The sequence below is a fragment of the Theropithecus gelada genome, chromosome 8 (genome assembly GCF_003255815.1).
Source record: "Theropithecus gelada isolate Dixy chromosome 8, Tgel_1.0, whole genome shotgun sequence".
Taxonomy (NCBI): domain Eukaryota; kingdom Metazoa; phylum Chordata; class Mammalia; order Primates; family Cercopithecidae; genus Theropithecus; species Theropithecus gelada.
The window spans coordinates 126,069,197-126,089,210 of NC_037676.1; the positions used below are offsets into that span (position 1 = coordinate 126,069,197).

Here is a 20,014-nt window from a genome sequence, read left to right on the forward strand (position 1 = left end):
GATCTACTTGCCCCAAACACAGTGTCTCTGATCTTTAAGGCTCTTTACCCACAGTACTCTATAGAAAGGATTGTCTGCACTATGGAAGAGAACTCTAATAGAACCTCATGAAAGTCTGGAAGAATTACACCCCTGAAGATGCCATCATTGTTTTAGAAAAAGCTGTGAAGGCCATCAAGCCTAAAATAATAAATTTCTGCTGGAGAAAACTGTCTAGATGTTGTACCTGACTTCACAGGGTTTCCAACAGAGCTAATCTAGGAAATAATGAAAGAGATTTTGGATATGGCTAAAAGGTGGGGAGTGAAGGGCTTTTTTTTTTTTTTTTTTGGAGATAGAGTCTCGCTCTGTTATCCAGGTTGGAGTGCAGTGGCACAATCTTGGCTCACTGCGACCTCTGCCTTCCGGGTCAACCTATTCCCCTGCCTCAGCCTCCCGAGTAGCTGGGACGACGGGTATGTGCTACCACACCCTGCTAATTTTTTGTATTTTAGTAAAGACAGGGTTTTACCATGTTGACCAGGATGGTCTCGATCTCCTGACCTCATTATGCGCCTACCTCGGCCTCCCAGAGTGCTGGGATTACAGGCATGAGTCACTGCGCCCAGCCTGAAGCGTTTTAAGATACCGGTCTTGGCTGGGCATGGTGGCTCATGCCTGTAATCCCAACATTTTGGGAGGCCGAGGCGGGCAGATGATGAGGTCAGGAGATAGAGACCATCCTGGCCAACATAGTAAAACCCTGTCTTTACTAAAAATACAAAAATTACCTGGGCGTGGTGATGGTGCCTGTAGTCCCAACTACTTGGGAGACTGAGGCAGGAGAATCACTTGAACCTGGGAGGCAGAGGTTGCAGTGAGCTGAAATGGTGCCACTGCACTCCAGCCTGGCGTCAGAGAGACTCCGTCTCCAAAAAAAAAAAAAAAAAAAGATATGGGTCTTGAAATTCAAGAGCTAATAGGTAGGCACCTTGATGGAGATGGGTGCTTCCAAATGAGTGCCAGACAATGAGGAAGACATAGAAAAAGCAGTGCCAGAAAACAAATCGACATTATAGCGTCTGGCAGGGTTCTGATTATTCAAGACTGCTTTTGACTTCTGTGCACTCTTCTATGATATAGACACTGAAACTAAAGCAGATGGCAGAAGAAGAATTGGTACTGTATAGAGTCATTTTTAGATACATTAAGAAACAAGAAGGTTAGAGGGAACTTACAGTGTGTTTCCGTAAAGTTACGCCGAGCATGCCTGCGTCTCCTGCCTCCCCTTCCAGCTCTTCTGCCTCTGTCACCTCGGAGACAACAAGCCCAGCCCTTCCTCTTCTTCCTCCTCTTCAACCTATTTACTGTGAAGACGAGGATGAAGACCTTTATGATGATCCACTTCCACTTAATAGTAATATATTTTTTCTTCCTTATGATTTTTTTCTAGCTTCACTGTAAGAATATAGCATATAGTACATATAATATATAAAATATGTATTAATCAACTGTTCATGTTATTAGTAAGGCTTCCAGTCAGCAGTAGGCTATTAGTAGTTAAGTCATTGGGAAGCCTGAAGTTACAGATTTTTGACTGTGCCAGGGGTCAGCATCTGTAACTCCTCTGTTCGAGGGTCAGTGGTGTGCCAGTGTTGTAGAGTGGCTCCGGATGGAGAGAGGAAGTACGGTAAAACAAGTACATCTTGTTGCAGTAAAAAGTAACCTGAAGTAGATGATTGTCTAGACCAAAGAATAAAACGTTTTAGCTTTGCATCTTAAAGTATCTTGGTGGTCTCCTAGGAAATTTGGTACTTCTTAACAGAGTTACTCTACCTTAAAAAGAAAATTTAAAATCTTAAGTCAGTTATCAATATTGCATCTTCAATATTTTTGTTTCACACTGTCAGTCTTTTATTCTCTGTGTGTGCTTGATCATAACTCAGGTTTTCCTCTGGATCTCTTACGCTGTGAAAGCCTTCTTGGTCTGGACCCTGCAACTTGCAGCAGAGTTCTAAACAAAAATTACACGCTGCTTGTTTCTATGGCTCCCCTCACCAATGAAATCCGGCCTGTTAGCAGCTGCACCCCTCAGGTAAAGACCTACTTGGAGGATCCACTTGGTAGTGTCATGGGTCCCGTCAGTTTTGTTTTCTTCTCTATCTGCAGTTACCAACTATTAATAATCACTGAATCATAGAAAGCAATTTTGTATTTTATGCCTTTGTAAGATGATATGTTCAATTTGTGGAGTGTAATTGGTATATTTTATGTATGTATCACCTAGTGACTTGTGACACATTAGATTAAAATTTATTCATTTACAGAATATTTTAAAGAGAATGTTTTAGGATGCTCCAAAAAGGAAGCTGGCATCATTTTGAGGGATCAGATAAATTTAATTAGGAAAAGTTAAATGTCTTCGAAGTGGGGCTGTGATTCTGAATAAGCTGAAAAGAAAAGATGGTGCTTGAAAGCTAGAACTCTGGTTAACTGTATAATTTATATGTGGAAATTCCTTCTGGACTTTTACTTAAGAAAAAAAATATATATATATCAGTTGCATTCATTTGTATACTTAACAAGGAAGTTGTGGCCTGTGCCATTTTCAGAGTGGAGATTATATTGCTGTTCTTCAGTGCTGCATCTTACCTGGTTTCCTAGATAATGCAGGGTTCAATGATGTAGCAGAAAGGAAGGGATTCTTGTACACAGTTAATTTGCCTATGTTCTAGCTGCCTCAGTGAGGATCCTGTCTTCACACCAATTTTGTCTTTAATATTCAACAAGAGATTTGCATCTAACCTTTTTAAAATATTTCTTTGTGCACACCCCCCAACCTCCTCCTATTCTTTAATACAACCTCCAGACATGGTAGGAATCCATGAACTGCTGAATAAATGGTAAAATGGATGGAAGGGTAGGTGATTCCTTTTGTGAAAATTGTATGTGATTAATGATAATAATAGCTAACACTTTAATATCAAGTTTATTATATTCCAGGTACTATTTTTAAGCTTTTTCAACAACCTTACAACATCCTCTTGAGGTAGATTCTTTATTGCTATTTTATAGATTGAGCAAAATGAGGCACAGAGAGCTTAAGTAATCTTCTTAAGGTGATACGGCTGGATGGATAAAACCAAGATTCCAAACTAGGCAGTCTTCTCCAGAGTCCGTTCTCTTAATTGAAGTGACAAGACATACTTTCTTAATTCCAGTATAAAATTGAAACTATTTTAATGAAACATTTAAAATTTATTTTCATGAGGATAATTACAGTTAACATTTATGTGAAGGAATTTGCTGTTTGTAAGACTATTCTCGGTCATTTATGTAACACTTTATTATAACTTTATCTTAACTGTTCTATGATTGTAGCATATTGGACCAGCTATCCCAGAAGTCAGCTCTGTCTGGTTTAAACTGTACATTTATCATATCACTGGACAAGGACCACCATCCCTTTTATTGTCCAAAGGTACAAGACTTCGAAAACTGCCAGATATATTTCAGGTATGTGTGTGAGGTTTGGATGGTTTTTTTGTGTGTGTGTGTGAGCAGTACACTAGATAACTTCTTAATATTTTCCTTATTTCTGAATGCCATTTTACCTGCTAATTTCTTTTCAATAGAGTTATGATCGATTGCTAATAACATCTTGGGGTCATGATCCTGGAGTAGTTCCTACCTCAAATGTGCTTACGATGTTGAATGATGCTTTAACACATTCTGCAGTTTTAATTCAGGTACATTTATCTTATTTGAAATAATCCATTTTGAGTTTTTATTATAAAGATGATAATTTTTCTAGCTTTCTATATTGAGTTGTAATAAAATATCAGTCATTTGAAATTTATAAAGTTGAATGTAAAAAATCAGAGATGTGGATTTTAGTCCTGGCCCTTTGGCAGTGTGGGAGTGGCAGAAATAACATGAACTTTGAGGTTAGACCCAAGTTTGCATTGCAGCCTATCTTCTGCTAGCTGTGTGACAACAATTTTTTTTTTTTTTAATAATAACTTTACAGTAGTTTCCCCATCTGTGGAGGATATGTTCCAGGACCCCCAGGGGATGCCTGAAACCACCAATAGTAACCCTATATATAGTATGTGTTTTCCTATACATGCATACCTATGATAAAGTTTCATTTATAAATCAGACACAGTAAGAGATTAACAATTACTAATAAGAAAATAGCATACTGTAATACAAGTTATATGAATGTGGTCTCTCTCAAAATATATTGTTATACTATACTCAACTATTTTCAGACCTTGGTTGACCACAGATAATAACTAAAACCATGGAAAGCAAAACCTCAGATAAAAGGGGACTACTGTATTGAATATATAATTCACATACTGCACAACTCACCAATTTAAATTGTGCAGTTTAGTGGGTTTTAGTGTGTTCACAGATATGTACAGCCATCACCACACTCAATTTTAGCACATTTCATTACCTTAAAAAGAAACCCTGCATCCTTTCGTGATCACTCTTCTATTTTCTCCCCGCTACTCCCCTCCTTCCCCCTAGTCTTAAACAACACTAATCTATCTACTTGTCTCTACAGATTTTCCTAATCTGGGCATTTATATGCATCGAATCATATATAACATGTGGTCTTTTGTGACTGGCTTCCTTCATTTAACATAATGTTTTCAAGGTTCATCGTGTTGTTGTATCAATACTTCATTCCTTTTTATGGCCAAATAATGTTCCATTGTATGGATATGCCATGTTTTGTTTATTCCTCCATCAGTTGATGGACATGTGGGTTGTTTTCACCTTTTGGCCATTATGAAGAATGCTGTCATAAACATTTGTGTACAAGTTTTTCTGTGGACATATGTTTTCATTTCTCTTGGCTATATATATATAGGGATGGAATTACTGGGTCATATGGTAATTCTATGTTTAAGCATTTAAGGAACTGCCAGACTGTCTTGCAAAGTGGCTGCGTCATTTTACATTCCCACAGACACTTGATATTATGTGGCTTTTGGATGATAACCACCCTAGGGGGTGTAGAGTGGTATCTCATTATAGTTTTGATTTACATTTTCCCTATGGCTACTGATGTTGAGCCTCTGTGTGTGCTTATTGGGCTGTGTGGCATTTTTGTGATAAACCTTACAGTTTATTTCCCACCTATAACATGGAGATGCCAATATCTATTGTATAATAACAAACACTTATAATAATAGCCGCTAATGGTAAGGTAGGCAGTTTATGCTCATAGAATGAAATGAAAATGTACTTACCAAATGTGTAATACACTTTCTGGCACATAATAGGTTATCTGTAAAGATTTTGTCAGTTCATCCATCTTAACAATTGAATGTGCTTATTTTGTGCTAATTAATGTGAATGTGCAAATAAGACAGGGCCCACCATCTTCAAGGAATTTAAGGATGGTGGGAAAAGGCGCATAAGCACTCAGTTTCAGTTTGTCGAATAGAATTACATATAGTGGAAGACTTAAAAAGAAGTATCCAGTCCAGCCTTGGGGCAAGGAGAAGGGCTTAGGGGAGGTTCCTTAGAGAAAGTGAGACCCAGGCTGAATACAAGAGGAGGGGTCAGGATGATTAAATCTCTGGGCAAGGATTTTTTTTTTTTTTTTTTAATTTGCTGCTATTTTTCTAGTGCCCAGCACAGTGCTCAGGTCATTAGTAGTTGTCCAGTTAGTGTTTGTGGAATAAATAAATAAGAATATGAAGTGACATAGCATGCCAGGGCCAATAGCTGTTCGGTGTTTTTGAGGTGTGAATTGGAGTGTGAGGGAGTTGTGGTCAGAGATGAGTCTGAAGAAGTAGGTGGGCCCTGCAGTGCCACGTGCCTTGAGTGTTCTGCTGTGGAGCTGAGACGTTGACCTGTAGATTCATGGTAGCAATTACAGGGGGATAACTGGGATTAACATGGTCAAATGTGTTTTAGGAATCAACCTTGGGATGATACTGAGAATGGAAGGGAGTGGCGAGACACCTGCAACAAGAAGACCAGTTAGGACTGTGTGTAGTAGTTTAGATAAGAGATAAAGATAGCCTGGATCAAGGACATGGTAATAAGAATTGAAAGGAAAAATGGATTTAAGAACTACTACAAATATACAATTAATAGAATTGATCAGATATCAGAGAAAGAGATGGGAAGAGGGAAGAAAGATTCTGAGGTATTTGGCTTGTGAAGGTAGAAGGGTGGTGATACCACTACTCTAGGGAACACAGGAGGTGGTGATACCACTACTCTAGGGAACACAGGAGGTGGTGATACCACTGCTCTAGGGAACACGGGAGGAGGTGATATCGCGGGTGGTGGTGATACCACGATACCACTACTCTAGGGAACACGGGAGGAAGTGATATCGCGGGAGGTGGTGATACCACTACTCTAGGGAACACGGGAGGAAGTGATATCGCGGGAGGTGGTGATACCACTGCTCTAGGGAACACGGGAGGAGGAGCACATTTATGGGGCAGTTGATGCATTGTGTTTATGTGGTGCCTGTGGTAATTGGAAATATTCTGAAATTCAAATGAGAGGTTAGACAAGAGTGATTAAGTGTGTCAGCATCAGCTGGTAGATGGTAGTTGAAACCATGAGAGGATGAAATTAGCCAGGGAAAATATGTAGTATGGGGTAGTCATGGGAGATAGCATCGTAGAATGGGCTAGACATGGACTTCAGTCAGACTGCCTAAACTCAGATCTTGGTTCCATCATTTGCTAGTAATCTTGGGCAAGTTAAATACCTTTTGTGTCTTTACCTATAAACTGGAGATAAAGTTCCTATCTTTTTAAGGTTTTTGAAAAGAATGACTTGAGCACTGTGTTTAGCACATGGGAAGATCTCAGAAAATGTTACTGTGTTGGTAGTGGCAGTAGAAGTAGAGTAAAGGAACAATGGGTGATTCTATGAGCTTCAGTTTTCCTTACCTTTAAAATGAAGAGTGGCTGGGTGCAGTGGCTCACACCTGTAATTCCAGCACTTCGGAAGGCTGAGGTGAATTGCTTGAGTCCAAAAGTTGGAGACCAACTTGGTTAACATAGTGAAACCCTGTCTTAATTTATGGTAACAAATCTTTTTTTGAATAAAGTAAAATGAGAGTGGTGGTTGCCAAGGTCATTTCTGTAGGTGGTACTCTGGAGGTCAAGCTAAATTAGGTGTTTTTTTTTTTTTTTTTGGGGTGGGGGCTAATGCAAAATATGGATAGAAAAGCAACCAAATCAGCAGACAGTACCTGTTTTTATTTATTTATTTTTTTGAGACACGGTCTCACTTTGTCACCTAGGCTGAAGTCAGTGGCATGATCACAGCTCACTGCAGCCTTGACTTCCCCAGGCTCAAGAGATCCTCCTGCCTTAGCCTCTGTAGTAGCTGGGACTGCAATCTCACGCCACCATGCCTGGCTAATTTTTTATAGAGACAGGGTTTCACCATGTTGCCCAGGCTGGTCTCGAGCTCCTGGGCTCAAGTGATCCACCTGCCTTGACCTCCAAAAGTGCTGGGCTTACAGGTGTGAGCCACCACACCAGGCTGACAGTACTGTTTTTAAAGTGTTTATTAAGGACTTTTGCTTTTGCTAAAGAAAAATGCCTTTTTAATTAAATTTGATGGAAATAAATTTACCTTATTGGAATTTTAAACGTGTTACAAATTAAGATTTTTAGTTAAAACCATAGTTTATTGCAGCCATCTGGTTTAGGGAATCAAAGAGAGCTCTGAGAAATATATTTAAATTGTTATATGAAACAACGGAAAGAGTATGCTTTCCTTCAGATATATTAGGGTTTTTTGAACTTGAATAATGTATGGGTCTCTCTTAAAGGGAAACATTTACAGATCCTCAGTATTAAATTTCTATTATAACAGTTCTAAATACATGTAGACATTAAGTTCAATTCTTCATGCTTGTTGTTTTTACACAACTACAAATTCAAATCAAATTTTGGAATTAAATATAAGCAAAGCTTTAAAACAAAACTCAAATGAACAATATTAATTGAATGTGATACGTGAAACTGAATTACCATTTGCAACATGAGAGTGAAGTGGGTAGATTCAGATTTTTTAAATTTAATTTTTGAACGAATAGTACATTCACATGATTCAAAAATAAAATATTATTAAAAGGTATAGAGCCTAGGTGCAGTGGCTCACACTTGTAATCCCGGTACTTTGGGAGGCTGAGACAGGTGGATCACCTGAAGTCAAGAGTTTGAGATCAGCCTGGTCAACATGAACAAACCCAGTCTCTACTAAAAATACAAAAAAAAAGTTAGCCGGGTGTGGTGGCAGGTGCCTGTAATCTTAGCTACTCAGGAGGCTGAGGCAGGATAATTGCTTGAACCTGGGAGGTGGAGGTTGCAGTGAGCCAAAATTGTGCCATTGCACTCCAGCCTGGGTAGCAGAGCAAGACTCTGTCTTAAAAAAACAAACAAACAAAAATGTATATAGAGAAAAGTATTACTCCCCTGCTAACCCTGTCTACCAAGTTTCCACTCCCCATCTCTCTTCCAAATCAGATAATTTCATCTGTTCATTTCTCCTGTATCCTTCCAGAGTGTCTTTATGCATATGCAAGTATCTGCACACAGATATGCTCCTTACCTTTTCCATTTAGCAACTGGAGATCCTTCCATTGCAGGTCATAGCTTTCTTATGCACCTCCACTGAAGTTATGTCTCCTAATTTAATTAACCAGTCCCCTGTTGGTGGACATTTTGGTTGTTTCCAATTATATGTAATTACAATATTGTAGCAAGTAATTCTGAATATATTTTATTTCAGGGCAGGTTTTTGAGTTTTGCACTCTTAACCTGTGGTATGCTATGTGATTATGGGGATTCTTCTGCCACTTTTCCTTCTCAGAACTCTAGCTAACCTTTGTGTGAATAAACTTGGCCTCATTCACTCTTCATTTGGCTAACACCCGATTTACCTGTTAAATTAGCCTCCTTTTTTTGCATTGGCCTATACATTCAATTTGAGAAACATTGTGTTATAGGTTATTACACACGTAAGATTATCACTGCTTGCTGTAGAAAAATAGAAAATTGTTGAAAGAATTTTGATGAGGTATTAATATGGAATATACTATTATGTGACACAATCTTATTTACTTTTGAATATCAGTGATTGGAAGTGAAGGTTTCTTGTATACCTTTTGACTTCTGTTTATGTTTAGGGGCATGGTTTGCATGGGATAGGAGAAACTGTCCATGTCCCATTTCCATTTGATGAAACAGAACTACAAGGAGGTACCTTTTGAATTGTATCTATTGACTTTTTTTTTTTTTTAATTATTACTCATGTCAACAGTTTGGTGGAAAACATGGCAGGAAATCTTAAAATTTTTAGGTTCTAGGTTCTTTGCTATTAAAGAGTGTTGGCAAAAGGTAGTTTTTTGTCGTGTGCTTTGCCATCCACAAAGAACTGTTAGAATAAGACCCATTTAGGATTTTTGAAAGACTACTAGTCTGTCTTGGGAATAAAGAGAGTAAGTAGGTATCTGCCTAGACAGAAGACTTTTCTCTATTTCTCCTTTTTTATCATTCACACAACTGGCTAATACTTCATAAAGTCTAAGGGAAAAAAAAATTGTTTACCTGGAGATGCAGATAGTGACAACAGGATCTGAAAATTTATAAAATCTCAAAAACTGCTTAGTAGATCCTTTGCCATGGGGGATTATTGTGTGAATTATACAAAAGAGGTTTCTTTATATTTGAATATAGAGCATTTTTCTTTTTTGTAAGTTCACATATTTATGAGAACTTGAGTTAAGATATAAATAATTTAGGCATGTGATTTCAAGTACATTGTTAGCTTTAGTTTCAGTAAGAATAACAACTTTATATACTTCTTTATTGGAATCAATTATGATGTATTAAAGTGTAAAAGTAGTTCTAAGAGTTGTTTAATAAAGTATGTTTAAGCTGTTGGCGTTGTGTTATTAGAAACTGTTCACTAATGTGATGTCCATTCTGTTCGTAGAGTTCACTCATGTCAATATGGGTGTTCATAAAGCATTGCAGATACTAAGGAACAGAGTGGACTTACAGCATCTCTGTGGATATGTCACCATGTTGAATGCTTCCAGCCAACTTGCAAATAGAAAACTCAGTGATGCTTCTGATGAGAGAGGTTAGCCAATAGTTGGATTCTTTGAATTAAGATAATTGGTTTTGAGTTTAACCCAGTGTTATATGAAAAGCTGCAGACCTTTGTGGGGATGCTGAGTTATTGAATACTCAATATTCTTTCACTGAAGCATGAGGTATTTTAGAACATCATTTGGACAAATATCAGTTGTTCAAATGAAGAAAATAGGATTGGGGTACAGAATGGTTTGGGGTTTTTGGGCACTTTACTGTCATATCTGTGTTTATAAGGCTTTGCATTAAGTTAGCTTATAGGGTGATGGTTTCAAAACTCTAGTCTCTTTATACAAATGTTTCCAAAATTGACTTAATAGTTTTTCCCTTTCAACTTTTTCTGTAAAAAGGCACCATTGTCTTAATTATCTGGGTCTAAAATCTTACCTTTGTCTCATTCTTTCCTTTTTTCCACTATGTTCAGTTAGTTTCCAAGTTCTGTGGATTAGGCTTTAGATAAGTCTGTCATGTCCATTTCTTCCCCTTTCTCTTCATTTTAAATTCTCTGTGACTGCTCTTCTTGTCTGGGTCTTGAAGTTTAAACCTTAAACGTTTGCTGTTGCAACCGTTCCCTGCTTAGCCTTTCTGGCCTCTCCTTTCTATCTCCAATCTGTCCTACATATTGATAATAGCTAATTTTTCTTAGATACCACTTACTTTTTTTTTTTTTTAATTTGAAAATCCATTTTCAAGTCACCTTCTCATGCTTACTGGTTGTTTCTGCTCTGGCATAATATTGGCATATAAGTGGTTCTGTTGCCATGGTGCCAGTTCTTGTCCATTGACTTTGGGAGATCTTTCATTATCTCCCATTGATTGACAGTATTTCATGAGCCTCTTAGTTTGAAATTCTGAGGAAATGTGATGGATTACTTGCCATCCAGTAGATTGGATTGGCTCCCATCGAGATAGGTACTTACCCCTATCTCACTTGTCTTTGGCCAAATAGTTGACTGCCAAATATTATAGGGGCATTTTCTAGAGAAGAGGGCTATTAATTAAGCAGTCATTTCAAAGTATGTCTACTACAGCTGTCCTTTTTTATGTCATTCATTCCACAAACATTTATGGAATACCTGCTTAGGTGCTGGAGCAATTTAATAAGACCAGGCCAGGTACGGCCAGGTACAGGCTCACGCCTGTAATCCCAGTCCTCTGGGAGGGCCAAAGCAGGAGTATTGCTTGAGTCTAGGAGTTTGAGACCAGCCTGAGCAATATAGCAAGACCCTGCCTCTACAAACACACACAAAAAAAGAAAGAAAAAAGACAATGTTGTTCCAAGGATTAAAACCCTGGAGAGGAGATGCATGAGTCAGTATACAGTGTGGTGTTACTGACTATGATGGGGTCTGCATAAAGTGCTAACACAGCACAGAGGAGGCCTCTTATAGAAGGTGAAGTTTGAGTTTTGAAAATTGAAGAGTTAGGTAGACAAAAGATAATGTGTTTTTAGAGGATGGCAGCCTTTCAGGCAGAGGGAATTAGGAAACAGTAGTTCATTGTGGCCAAAAGAAAGAATTTGTTGGACAGTAGTAGAAGATCAGAGTAGAGAAATAGGTAAGGTCTGAGGGGTCTTGGAGAATCTTCTGTGCTAAAGATAATGAGTCAGAAAAGAACTTTGAAGAGTAATAACATAATCAGGCTGTGTATTTCCACAGGGGTGCAAATGGCTTCAGTAACTTGTGTCCTTCTTTTGAATTTGGTTTCTTTAGGCTGGGGTTTCTCAACCTCAGCACTATGTGCAGTTTGAGCTGGATAATTTTTTGTGGAGGATTGTCCTGTATATGATCAGATGTTTAGTGTTCATTGAATAGCATCCGTGTCTTCATTCATGTCCCTTGGGGATCAAAATTGCTCCCCTGTTTAAAACCACTTCTTTAAGCCAAGGATTATGCATTTTCTTTCTGTCATCATTACTATTGTCTGAAGTCTTTTCCATGTTAGGACTGATTTATTGGCAGCTTCTGCTAACTGCTAGAATCCTAATAGTGTGTGTGTACTTTAATTATAAGGAGAACCTGATTTGGCTTCTGGCTCAGATGTAAATGGGAGTACAGAGTCATTTGAAATGGTCATTGAGGAAGCAACTATAGAGTCAACAACAAAGCAAACCTCTGGTATGGTGCTAAAACTTTTTGCAATTTTATTAGACTTAATTTCTGAGGTTTAACTTTTATGTTAAGATATTTGCATGCCATTTGTCTGTTCTTATTATTCATAATAGACTTTTAAATAAGAGTTTTCTAGGAAGCCTTTTTACATCCTTAGAAAAATAATTCAATTATTATAAAATTATGACTTGAAAATAACTTATTAATAACCTTATTCCTGTGGTAAATGTTTTGATTCATTCTCTCATCTTACAGATGTCTTGCAATACTCTCTTTTTGGGCAAATGACTACTTTGAACATTGGATGAAAGCTGTGTACCTTCTCAGACACGTTTATACCCAAAATATGCCTGTCCTGTTTAGAGATTAACTGGCCCCCTCCAATTTCTTCCTCCCCTGTCAAGCCCACTGGTGGATATCAGTGGCACAGGAGTAATCTATGAACCTCAGGTTAAGAAACCCTTGTCAGTTATATATAATATATATAAGTAGATATATATGATAAAGTAAATTTATGTATCCTTTCTTAGGTGCCACAACAGAAGCAGATTGGGTTCCTCTTGAGCTGTGCTTTGGAATTCCACTGTTCAGTTCTGAATTAAACCAGAAAGTTTGTAGGAAAATTGCTACACATGGCCTTTGCAGAAAAGAGAGGTGAGGGTTTATATTCACTGTCATATTTTCATATCGATTTTTAAGTTGTCAGGGAATAGTTACTATATCTTACTTTCTTTTATTCCACACATGAACACAGTAATTGTTCTGTATATATTTGTTGATTGAATAGAGATCGCTAGTTTAAGGGTTTTGCTGTATTTTTCAAAATTAAATTTCACTAGATCAGAAATTAGTCACAGGCAAACATTTTGGGCACATGTTTTGATTATATTTATTTAGTAATCTAGGTGAGGTGAGGGTGTGGTGGAATGGGCATGCCAATATGGAGTATGAACCTAGGTTTTAAAAAATGTATGTCTGCAGAAAATGTCTTTGCATTTGTCTCACTCCTAACATACACACACTCATGTTATATTCTGTTAATAGTGATTGGTTTTTGTGGTGGAATTATGGTAACTTTACAAAATTTGCTTCACTTTCTACATTTTCTAAAATGAATATGTATTCTTCCTTAAAGATGACATGTAGGTTTTATCTTACGTGCCAGCACAGATCCGTTGTGAGTAGCTGCTAAGAGGCAATGTTGTAAAAGTTCTGAGGCAAACTGGGTTAGCAGGAAAGAATATAATTGAATCTAATTGTCACGATAGGTGGCTTGGAGAGGTGAAATCCACAAGTCAAGATCTTCTTGACTTATTTCAGAAAATGAAGTTGGACAATAATTCATTTAAGTGGCGTAATGTAGCTTTTACCAGAAAATGAAGAATACTTAGTTGACAATTTCAACATCTATTCTCTGAAAACAAAATAATATACATAAATAAAAAATGGAAATACTATAGAACTTTAAAGATTACCACTATAATTTTTACTGACTTACATATTTGAAAAAAGGTGGGTTGGTATGTGTTTAATCTGTTATCAGGTTGTCTTTTGCAATTACTTTGGTTGTTTGAAGGTTATGTCGTAGTTGTCATTCCTCAGAGTGCCTAAGTCTTCATTTGAAAAGTTTTCTTTCATTTAGTAGTTAGGTTTACTAATAGTTGATTTTTTTTGAAACGATAACTTTGATTTTAGTTGCATTATATATTTTATTTCAAATGGACTTTTTTTTTTTTGAGTCGGAGTCTCGCTGTCACCCAGGCTGGAGCGCAGTGGTGCAATCTCGGCTCACTGCATCTCCCAGGTTCAAGCGATTCTGCTGCCTCAGCCTCCTGAGTAGCTGGGATTACAGGCGTGCACCCCCACACCCGGCTAATTTTTATATATTTTTTAGTAGAGACGGGGTTTCACCATGTTGGTCAGGCTGGTCTCGAACTCCTGACCTCGTGATTCACCCACCTCGACCTCCCAGAGTGCTGGGATTAAAGGCGTGAGCCACTGTGCCCGGCTCAAAATGGACTTTTGATGCATGACTACTCCCTATTGTTAAAACAAGCAAAAATTTCATTGATAAGAAACATTGAAATTGTTTTTTAAAATGTTTTGTGCTTGGCCCCGATGTATAGATGCATTTAAATTGCTAAAAATTAAACTCTTATGAGAAACTCATTCTTGCCTTTATGTTTAAAATTTTTCTTGTCTTTTTTTTTCCAGCCTTCAAAACCTCTTACATTCCAGTAGAAAACTCTCTCTGCAAGTCCTTAACTTTGTTCACTCATTCCAGGTAACAAAAACCAAAAAGTCCAAATGGTACTTGTACAGAGCTTTAAGTATGCACAACACTTCTGTTTGTTTTTGATCACCACAGCAGCAAGATATGAAATAAACATTAATTTTATTGTACAAATGAAGACATTGAGATTCAAGAAGTTAATCTACTTGCACATTTCACTGGCCAGGTCTTTGGAGACCAAAGCTTGATCTCTTTGTTCTGTGCTGGTGCTTTATTCAACAGAAATGTGTTAAGTGTCTGCTATGGGCCGTGTACCGTGCTAGGTGCCAGTTTTTGGTTATAGTGCACTTCCCAATAACTAAAGCGATTCTTCGCTGCCAGGATGGGCTGTCTGTTGTGGCAGCAAAGGCCAGTGCTCTGGACTTTTTGTCTTCCCCCGGCCCCAAGGAAAGAAAGAATATTCTAGATTTGATTTATAGGTAAACTTTTAGAATAGAATGTTTCTATTCAGAATATCTAATTCAACATTATGAAATCAATATTTTGGAGTTTTACTTCATTCATTCAGTTGCTAAATGCTTGACCCTGACCTATGCCAGACTCTTTGCTGAGTGCTGTGGAAACAGTGATGTGTAAAATACTAATGGAACTTAGAGTGTTGTGGAAGACAGTAATCAGATAAATATTAAGATACGTAAGTTCTAAAAGATTTTAATAAGTACTTTGAAGGAGCCAACTAAGATGAAATCTGCAGGTAGAACTAATTTCAGTAGGTGCAGGATAATATATAAGCTGAATGCAAAAAGTTGGAAAAGAATATTCCGGCAGAACTTAGGTCTGTATGTCCTGTGTCTGGGAAATGTCCAGTGAACAATGAAACAAATGAAGGCCAGTGTGGCAGAAACCTCATGAAAGAGGGGTAGAAGCAAGAGGTGAAGTTGAAGAAGAGGGCCAGGGCACGGTGTGCAGGGCCTTCTGGCATATGTTAGAGAACTTGTATTTTACACTGAGTGCAAAGAGAAGTGATTGAAGACTTTTAAACAGGGGAGAGATGTTATTTCTGATGGACTATTTTATAAAAATAGGCAAAAATGCAAATTTTATAAGGATGCAATAAATTGAAAAATTTCAAAATTCTGTCAATACTGGGCTGTCTGTTGTGGCAGTGAAGGCCTTGGCCATAGTGAATTAATAAAGTAAACTAATTTGGATATATTTTGGAGATAGGTTGATAAAACTTGATGATGAATTAAATGTGAGGAAAAGATGAGGGCTGTGAAGGGAAGGAAGGGGAGGGATCATGAATGATTCTTGTGTTTCTTGATTAGCTGGGTATGTGAATAGAGAAGACTGGGGAGGAAGAGGTGAGGGAAAATTTGAGAGTTCAATGATGGGCATGCTAAGTATAGAGTGCATGGGGAAGCATCTGAAACGAAATGTCAGATAGGTGGATGTTTGAGCCTGGAGTCCTAGGGAGAGATCTGTGCAGAGTATATGAATCTGAGAAGCGTGGAGTAGATGGATTATTCTGGTGCTTAGTGTCTTGTAAGGTTTTTTTGTTTGTTTGTTTTATTTTTTCCCCGAGATGAAGTCTGACAGTGTTGCCCAGGCTAGAGTGCAGTGGCACGATCTCGGCTCACTGCAACCTTTGCTTCCTGGGTTCAAGCCATTCTCCTGCCTCAGCCTCTCGAGTAACTGGTATCACAGGCATCTGCCACCACGCCCAGCTATTTTGTTTGTATTTTTAGTAGGAAGGGGTTCACTATGTTGGCCAGGCTGGTCTTGAACTCCTGACCTCAAGTGATTCACCCGCCTCAGCCTCCCAAAGTGCTGGGATTACAGGCGCACAAGCCACTGCACCTGGCCTTTGTAAGTTTTTTTTTTTTTTAAGATTTTTCTCCTGTTAGGTAATACTTTGGGGTAGGTCAGGTCTTCTAAAAATGAACTTTTGCTTTTTCCACAGTCTCATAGCCTCTTATTTCTATTTAAAAAGACTTACTACAGTTTTACTTTGCTAGTCATTTTTGCACATATTCATACCCATCATTGATTGCTTTGGGCTCACAGTGTAGATCTTTGCATCTCCTGGACTGCTTTGCAATCCATTAACACTTCTCAGGTAATCAAGGTCTCTCTCATGAGTTAAGTGGTTTTGGTAAAGTATTAAATATCATTTCTCTTGTTTCTTGATCTTTTAGGAAGGTGCTTCAACACTGGATATTCACACAGAGCCCGGTTTTTCAAGTTTGCTTTCACAGTCATCGTATGCTGACATGGGTGTTCCACTTCCTGCGAAAAACTTAATATTTAAAGATGGTGTCTTATCAGAATGGAGTGGACGGTCACCTTCCTCACTTCTTATTGCTAATCTCCATTTGCAATAATTTGGTTATACCATTTGTTGCTCACACTTTCTGCCTTTTTCCTTTCTAACGTTAGCTTTATAGTGTCAGCCACTAAAAAGCATCCTGCTGCTGCAGTGCAATTCTTGCTTAACTAATATTAAAAAGTTTGGGGGACATATTCATGTTTTCTGAAGTTTTGCTCATTATTGCACATCTTATTGCAACAAAGTGCTTTTTAGCAGCCAGCACTATGTTTTTTACCTTGAGACAATCTGCATTTCTTTTATAAAACTAAGTATATTCTTTATAGGCTTTATGATGACTGTTATGTTTATAAGCAGTCACTATGAAAATTGCAATGGTAATTTTATATGTTAGTTTATCAAACATAAATCTTGTTTAATTTTATATTTTGTTACCTATACTTTGGGGGATCAAGGGAAGAGATGGAACTCTTCCTCTGAAAAGGCTTCTTAGTACTTAAAGTAGTAAAACTATAAAACAATAAACATCCAGTATTGAGAGATGATATGATAGGGCATTATGAATTCCTGTGGGTGTCTGTAAATTATGTATGTCAGTTGGACATTGTAGAAGGTATGTAAATCAGCATAGTTATGTATAACTTCACCTTGATTTTTAAGGTCTTAACTCAGATTATGACTATTCATTGACATCTCATGAGACGCTTTAGAAGACTTTCTATTTTTAAACACCATTTATATGTGGGCTTCTGTTGTCACTGACTTTGGGCTTTATATTTTCATAGAGTCTTTATGGAAAAAATAGAGTTTATTTTCCACTCTTGTAGCTATAGCTGCTGCACATTTTCACCCTGATTTATTTTTTCGTTTCTTAGCTTCGATGTTTTCAAACCAAGGATTGTGATTTTAGGTTAGAATGACATATTGGAAGCATTAAGACTATGTCTTTGGATCAGAATGCTTTAGTGATAAACCTACTTTGAAGACATACTCTTAAGCAATCTGGATCTTAAATTTATGTGAGTACTTTTTTAGAAAATGATAAAGAAAAATGGAATTATTTCAAAGTGTTTCTTGAGTCATTGATTCTTTTAGCATCTCAAATGTTAGTTAGAATAATTGGAATCACTTTTTAGACTTTTCAAGTTACCTTCCTTGGGAAGTTTGTGCAGTGTTATAGTTTAGTTTAGCTCCTCTTATAGGGTAATGGTTTGCTAGTTTAAAACTGTAACCAAACGAACTGGTCAGACAACATATATCTAAAACACTTAAAATGTTAGGAAGTTTGGGAATGTTATAACCTAAACATTTTTGCTGATAACTTTTTGTTATTTATAGATATTTGTGTATTTAACATACTTACTTCTGGAAATATATGCCTTTCCTAAAACTTAACCATGCATTCAATACCATGGCCTATCTATAGAATTGAATATTTTGGACCATGTTATCTGTGGCACAGTCAGTGCTGTGTTTGAGGTAAATGCAGTAACGGTTTTTCTACTTTGTCTTATAGAAGGTAGAAACCATGTGTATGTTATGTTTGTCTATAAAAGAAAAAATACTAATATTAAATAATTTCTTATGACTCTGAGTCACTCACTTATTTTTCCAATAATTGATATTGTACATTCCTAGTGCCATTAGGTATGTATGTATGTAACTTTTACAGTTTTTCAGCTGAAAGTTGTAAGTATTTTTTTTTTTTTTTTGATCAGGGCTCTTTAATCTCATTTTAATTTCCTTTGTTTGAATGAACTGTAGTTATTTTATTTATTCCTATATTAACCATCTAAACCAACTGTAATGACATGTACACTAATAAACAATTGAACATTTGTAGTTGTTGGCAGTGAACCCAGTTGTTTGTGAATTTAAAGCTTAAAATATGGGAGTGTTTTGCTGCTATATTTCCTTTGAGAGATAAAGGAGGAAGAAATAGAACCTAATAGTGATCATGAATTTTAGGGAAAGTACTGAAAAACCATGGGGTCCCCTCTGGTTTCTTGTGCTGAATGAGGCAAGAGCAGTCATCTGATTCCGAGCTGAAGACCTGTCGTACTCTTAAGGAGGGAGAGTGCATTTTTAGAGCTTTTAGCAAAATGTGAAAAACTGAAGTTTGCGCTTTGCTTTGTGAATTTGGCTTTGTTTTACTTATACATTAACTCATGTAATCTCTTAAATCTTACAAGTGTTGATCCATTTCAACAAAAAGGTAAATTGAAAATGCAGATTTTGTTATTTACCAAAGAAATTTCATGAAAAATTTATATCCAATTATTTTGCAAATAGTTAATTTCATTTGACTTTTTATCACGTTCCTTCCTTTCTTTCCCCACTTCTTTAATGTAATTCAAACCCTGGCAAACATTCTTTAGAAACCAAGAGAAAAAAAAGAACAAATATAAAAAAAGACATAGAATTTAATATGGTACAATTTCACGTCTAAAATGGGTTTGAAGAAATGCAACTTTATATTATTAAAAAATATCTGATTTCCTTTTATTTCTTTTTTAAATTGTGTAATCAGATGATTTTATATTTTTTGCGGGGGGACGGAATCTTGGTTTCTTTTACTTGATGTTTTCAGTTTTCTCTGCCATTCATGTTTCTTTTTTGTGTTCAGTGTTTCAAATACAATTTGTATTTAAGGATTTTAAAATACCAAACTGTAACTTGAGTACAGTGGATCGTTTTCTGTTAGGATGTTAATATTATACAATGAAATCTATAAAGTGTTGTCAATTTGATTATTGACACATATAACATGTTTACAAATAAACTGTGGTGTTGATCAAGTTACTATGAAAATGTGTTTAATTTTCTGAAAGTTCCTGTCTTAATTTTAAATACAACCATGGTTTGGTGCTGTGGCTTTCCTGTACTTAAAAAAAAACCAAAACAAACAACCCACAAAAAACTTAATTATTTTGTAGTAATTTCAGATTTACAGAAAGTGGTAAAGATAGATGTTCCCTGTACCCGTCACTGAGCTTCCCCTAATGTGGACACCTTCTGTAAACTGTGGCACGTCTGTGAAAACTCAGAAATTAACACTGGTACTAGTATTTTTCTAAACTGTATACTTGATTTGGCTTTTACTAGTTTTCCCGCTGATGTCTTTTTGTTGTCAAGACCCAGTCCAGGATACCACATCGCATGAATTTAGTCATCAGTGCCTCATTAATCTTCTCCAATATAT

The 20,014-nt window shown here is 36.9% G+C and overlaps 1 protein-coding gene across 2 annotated transcripts in view; it reads left to right on the plus strand.

Moving 5' to 3' along the window:
* FAM91A1 (family with sequence similarity 91 member A1) overlaps positions 1-19,623 on the plus strand; it is a 49,250-nt gene extending 29,627 nt beyond the window's left edge. For both annotated transcript variants that reach the window (XM_025394811.1, XM_025394810.1), the window contains exons 16-24: positions 1,926-2,074; positions 3,361-3,495; positions 3,615-3,728; positions 9,170-9,242; positions 9,979-10,128; positions 12,152-12,256; positions 12,781-12,904; positions 14,465-14,534; positions 16,682-19,623. In XM_025394811.1, coding sequence (XP_025250596.1) covers positions 1,926-2,074; positions 3,361-3,495; positions 3,615-3,728; positions 9,170-9,242; positions 9,979-10,128; positions 12,152-12,256; positions 12,781-12,904; positions 14,465-14,534; positions 16,682-16,867 — 1,106 coding nt within the window. In that variant the 3' untranslated portion in view covers positions 16,868-19,623. The remainder of the gene's footprint in view (positions 1-1,925; positions 2,075-3,360; positions 3,496-3,614; positions 3,729-9,169; positions 9,243-9,978; positions 10,129-12,151; positions 12,257-12,780; positions 12,905-14,464; positions 14,535-16,681) is intronic.
* Positions 19,624-20,014: the final 391 nt, after the last annotated feature.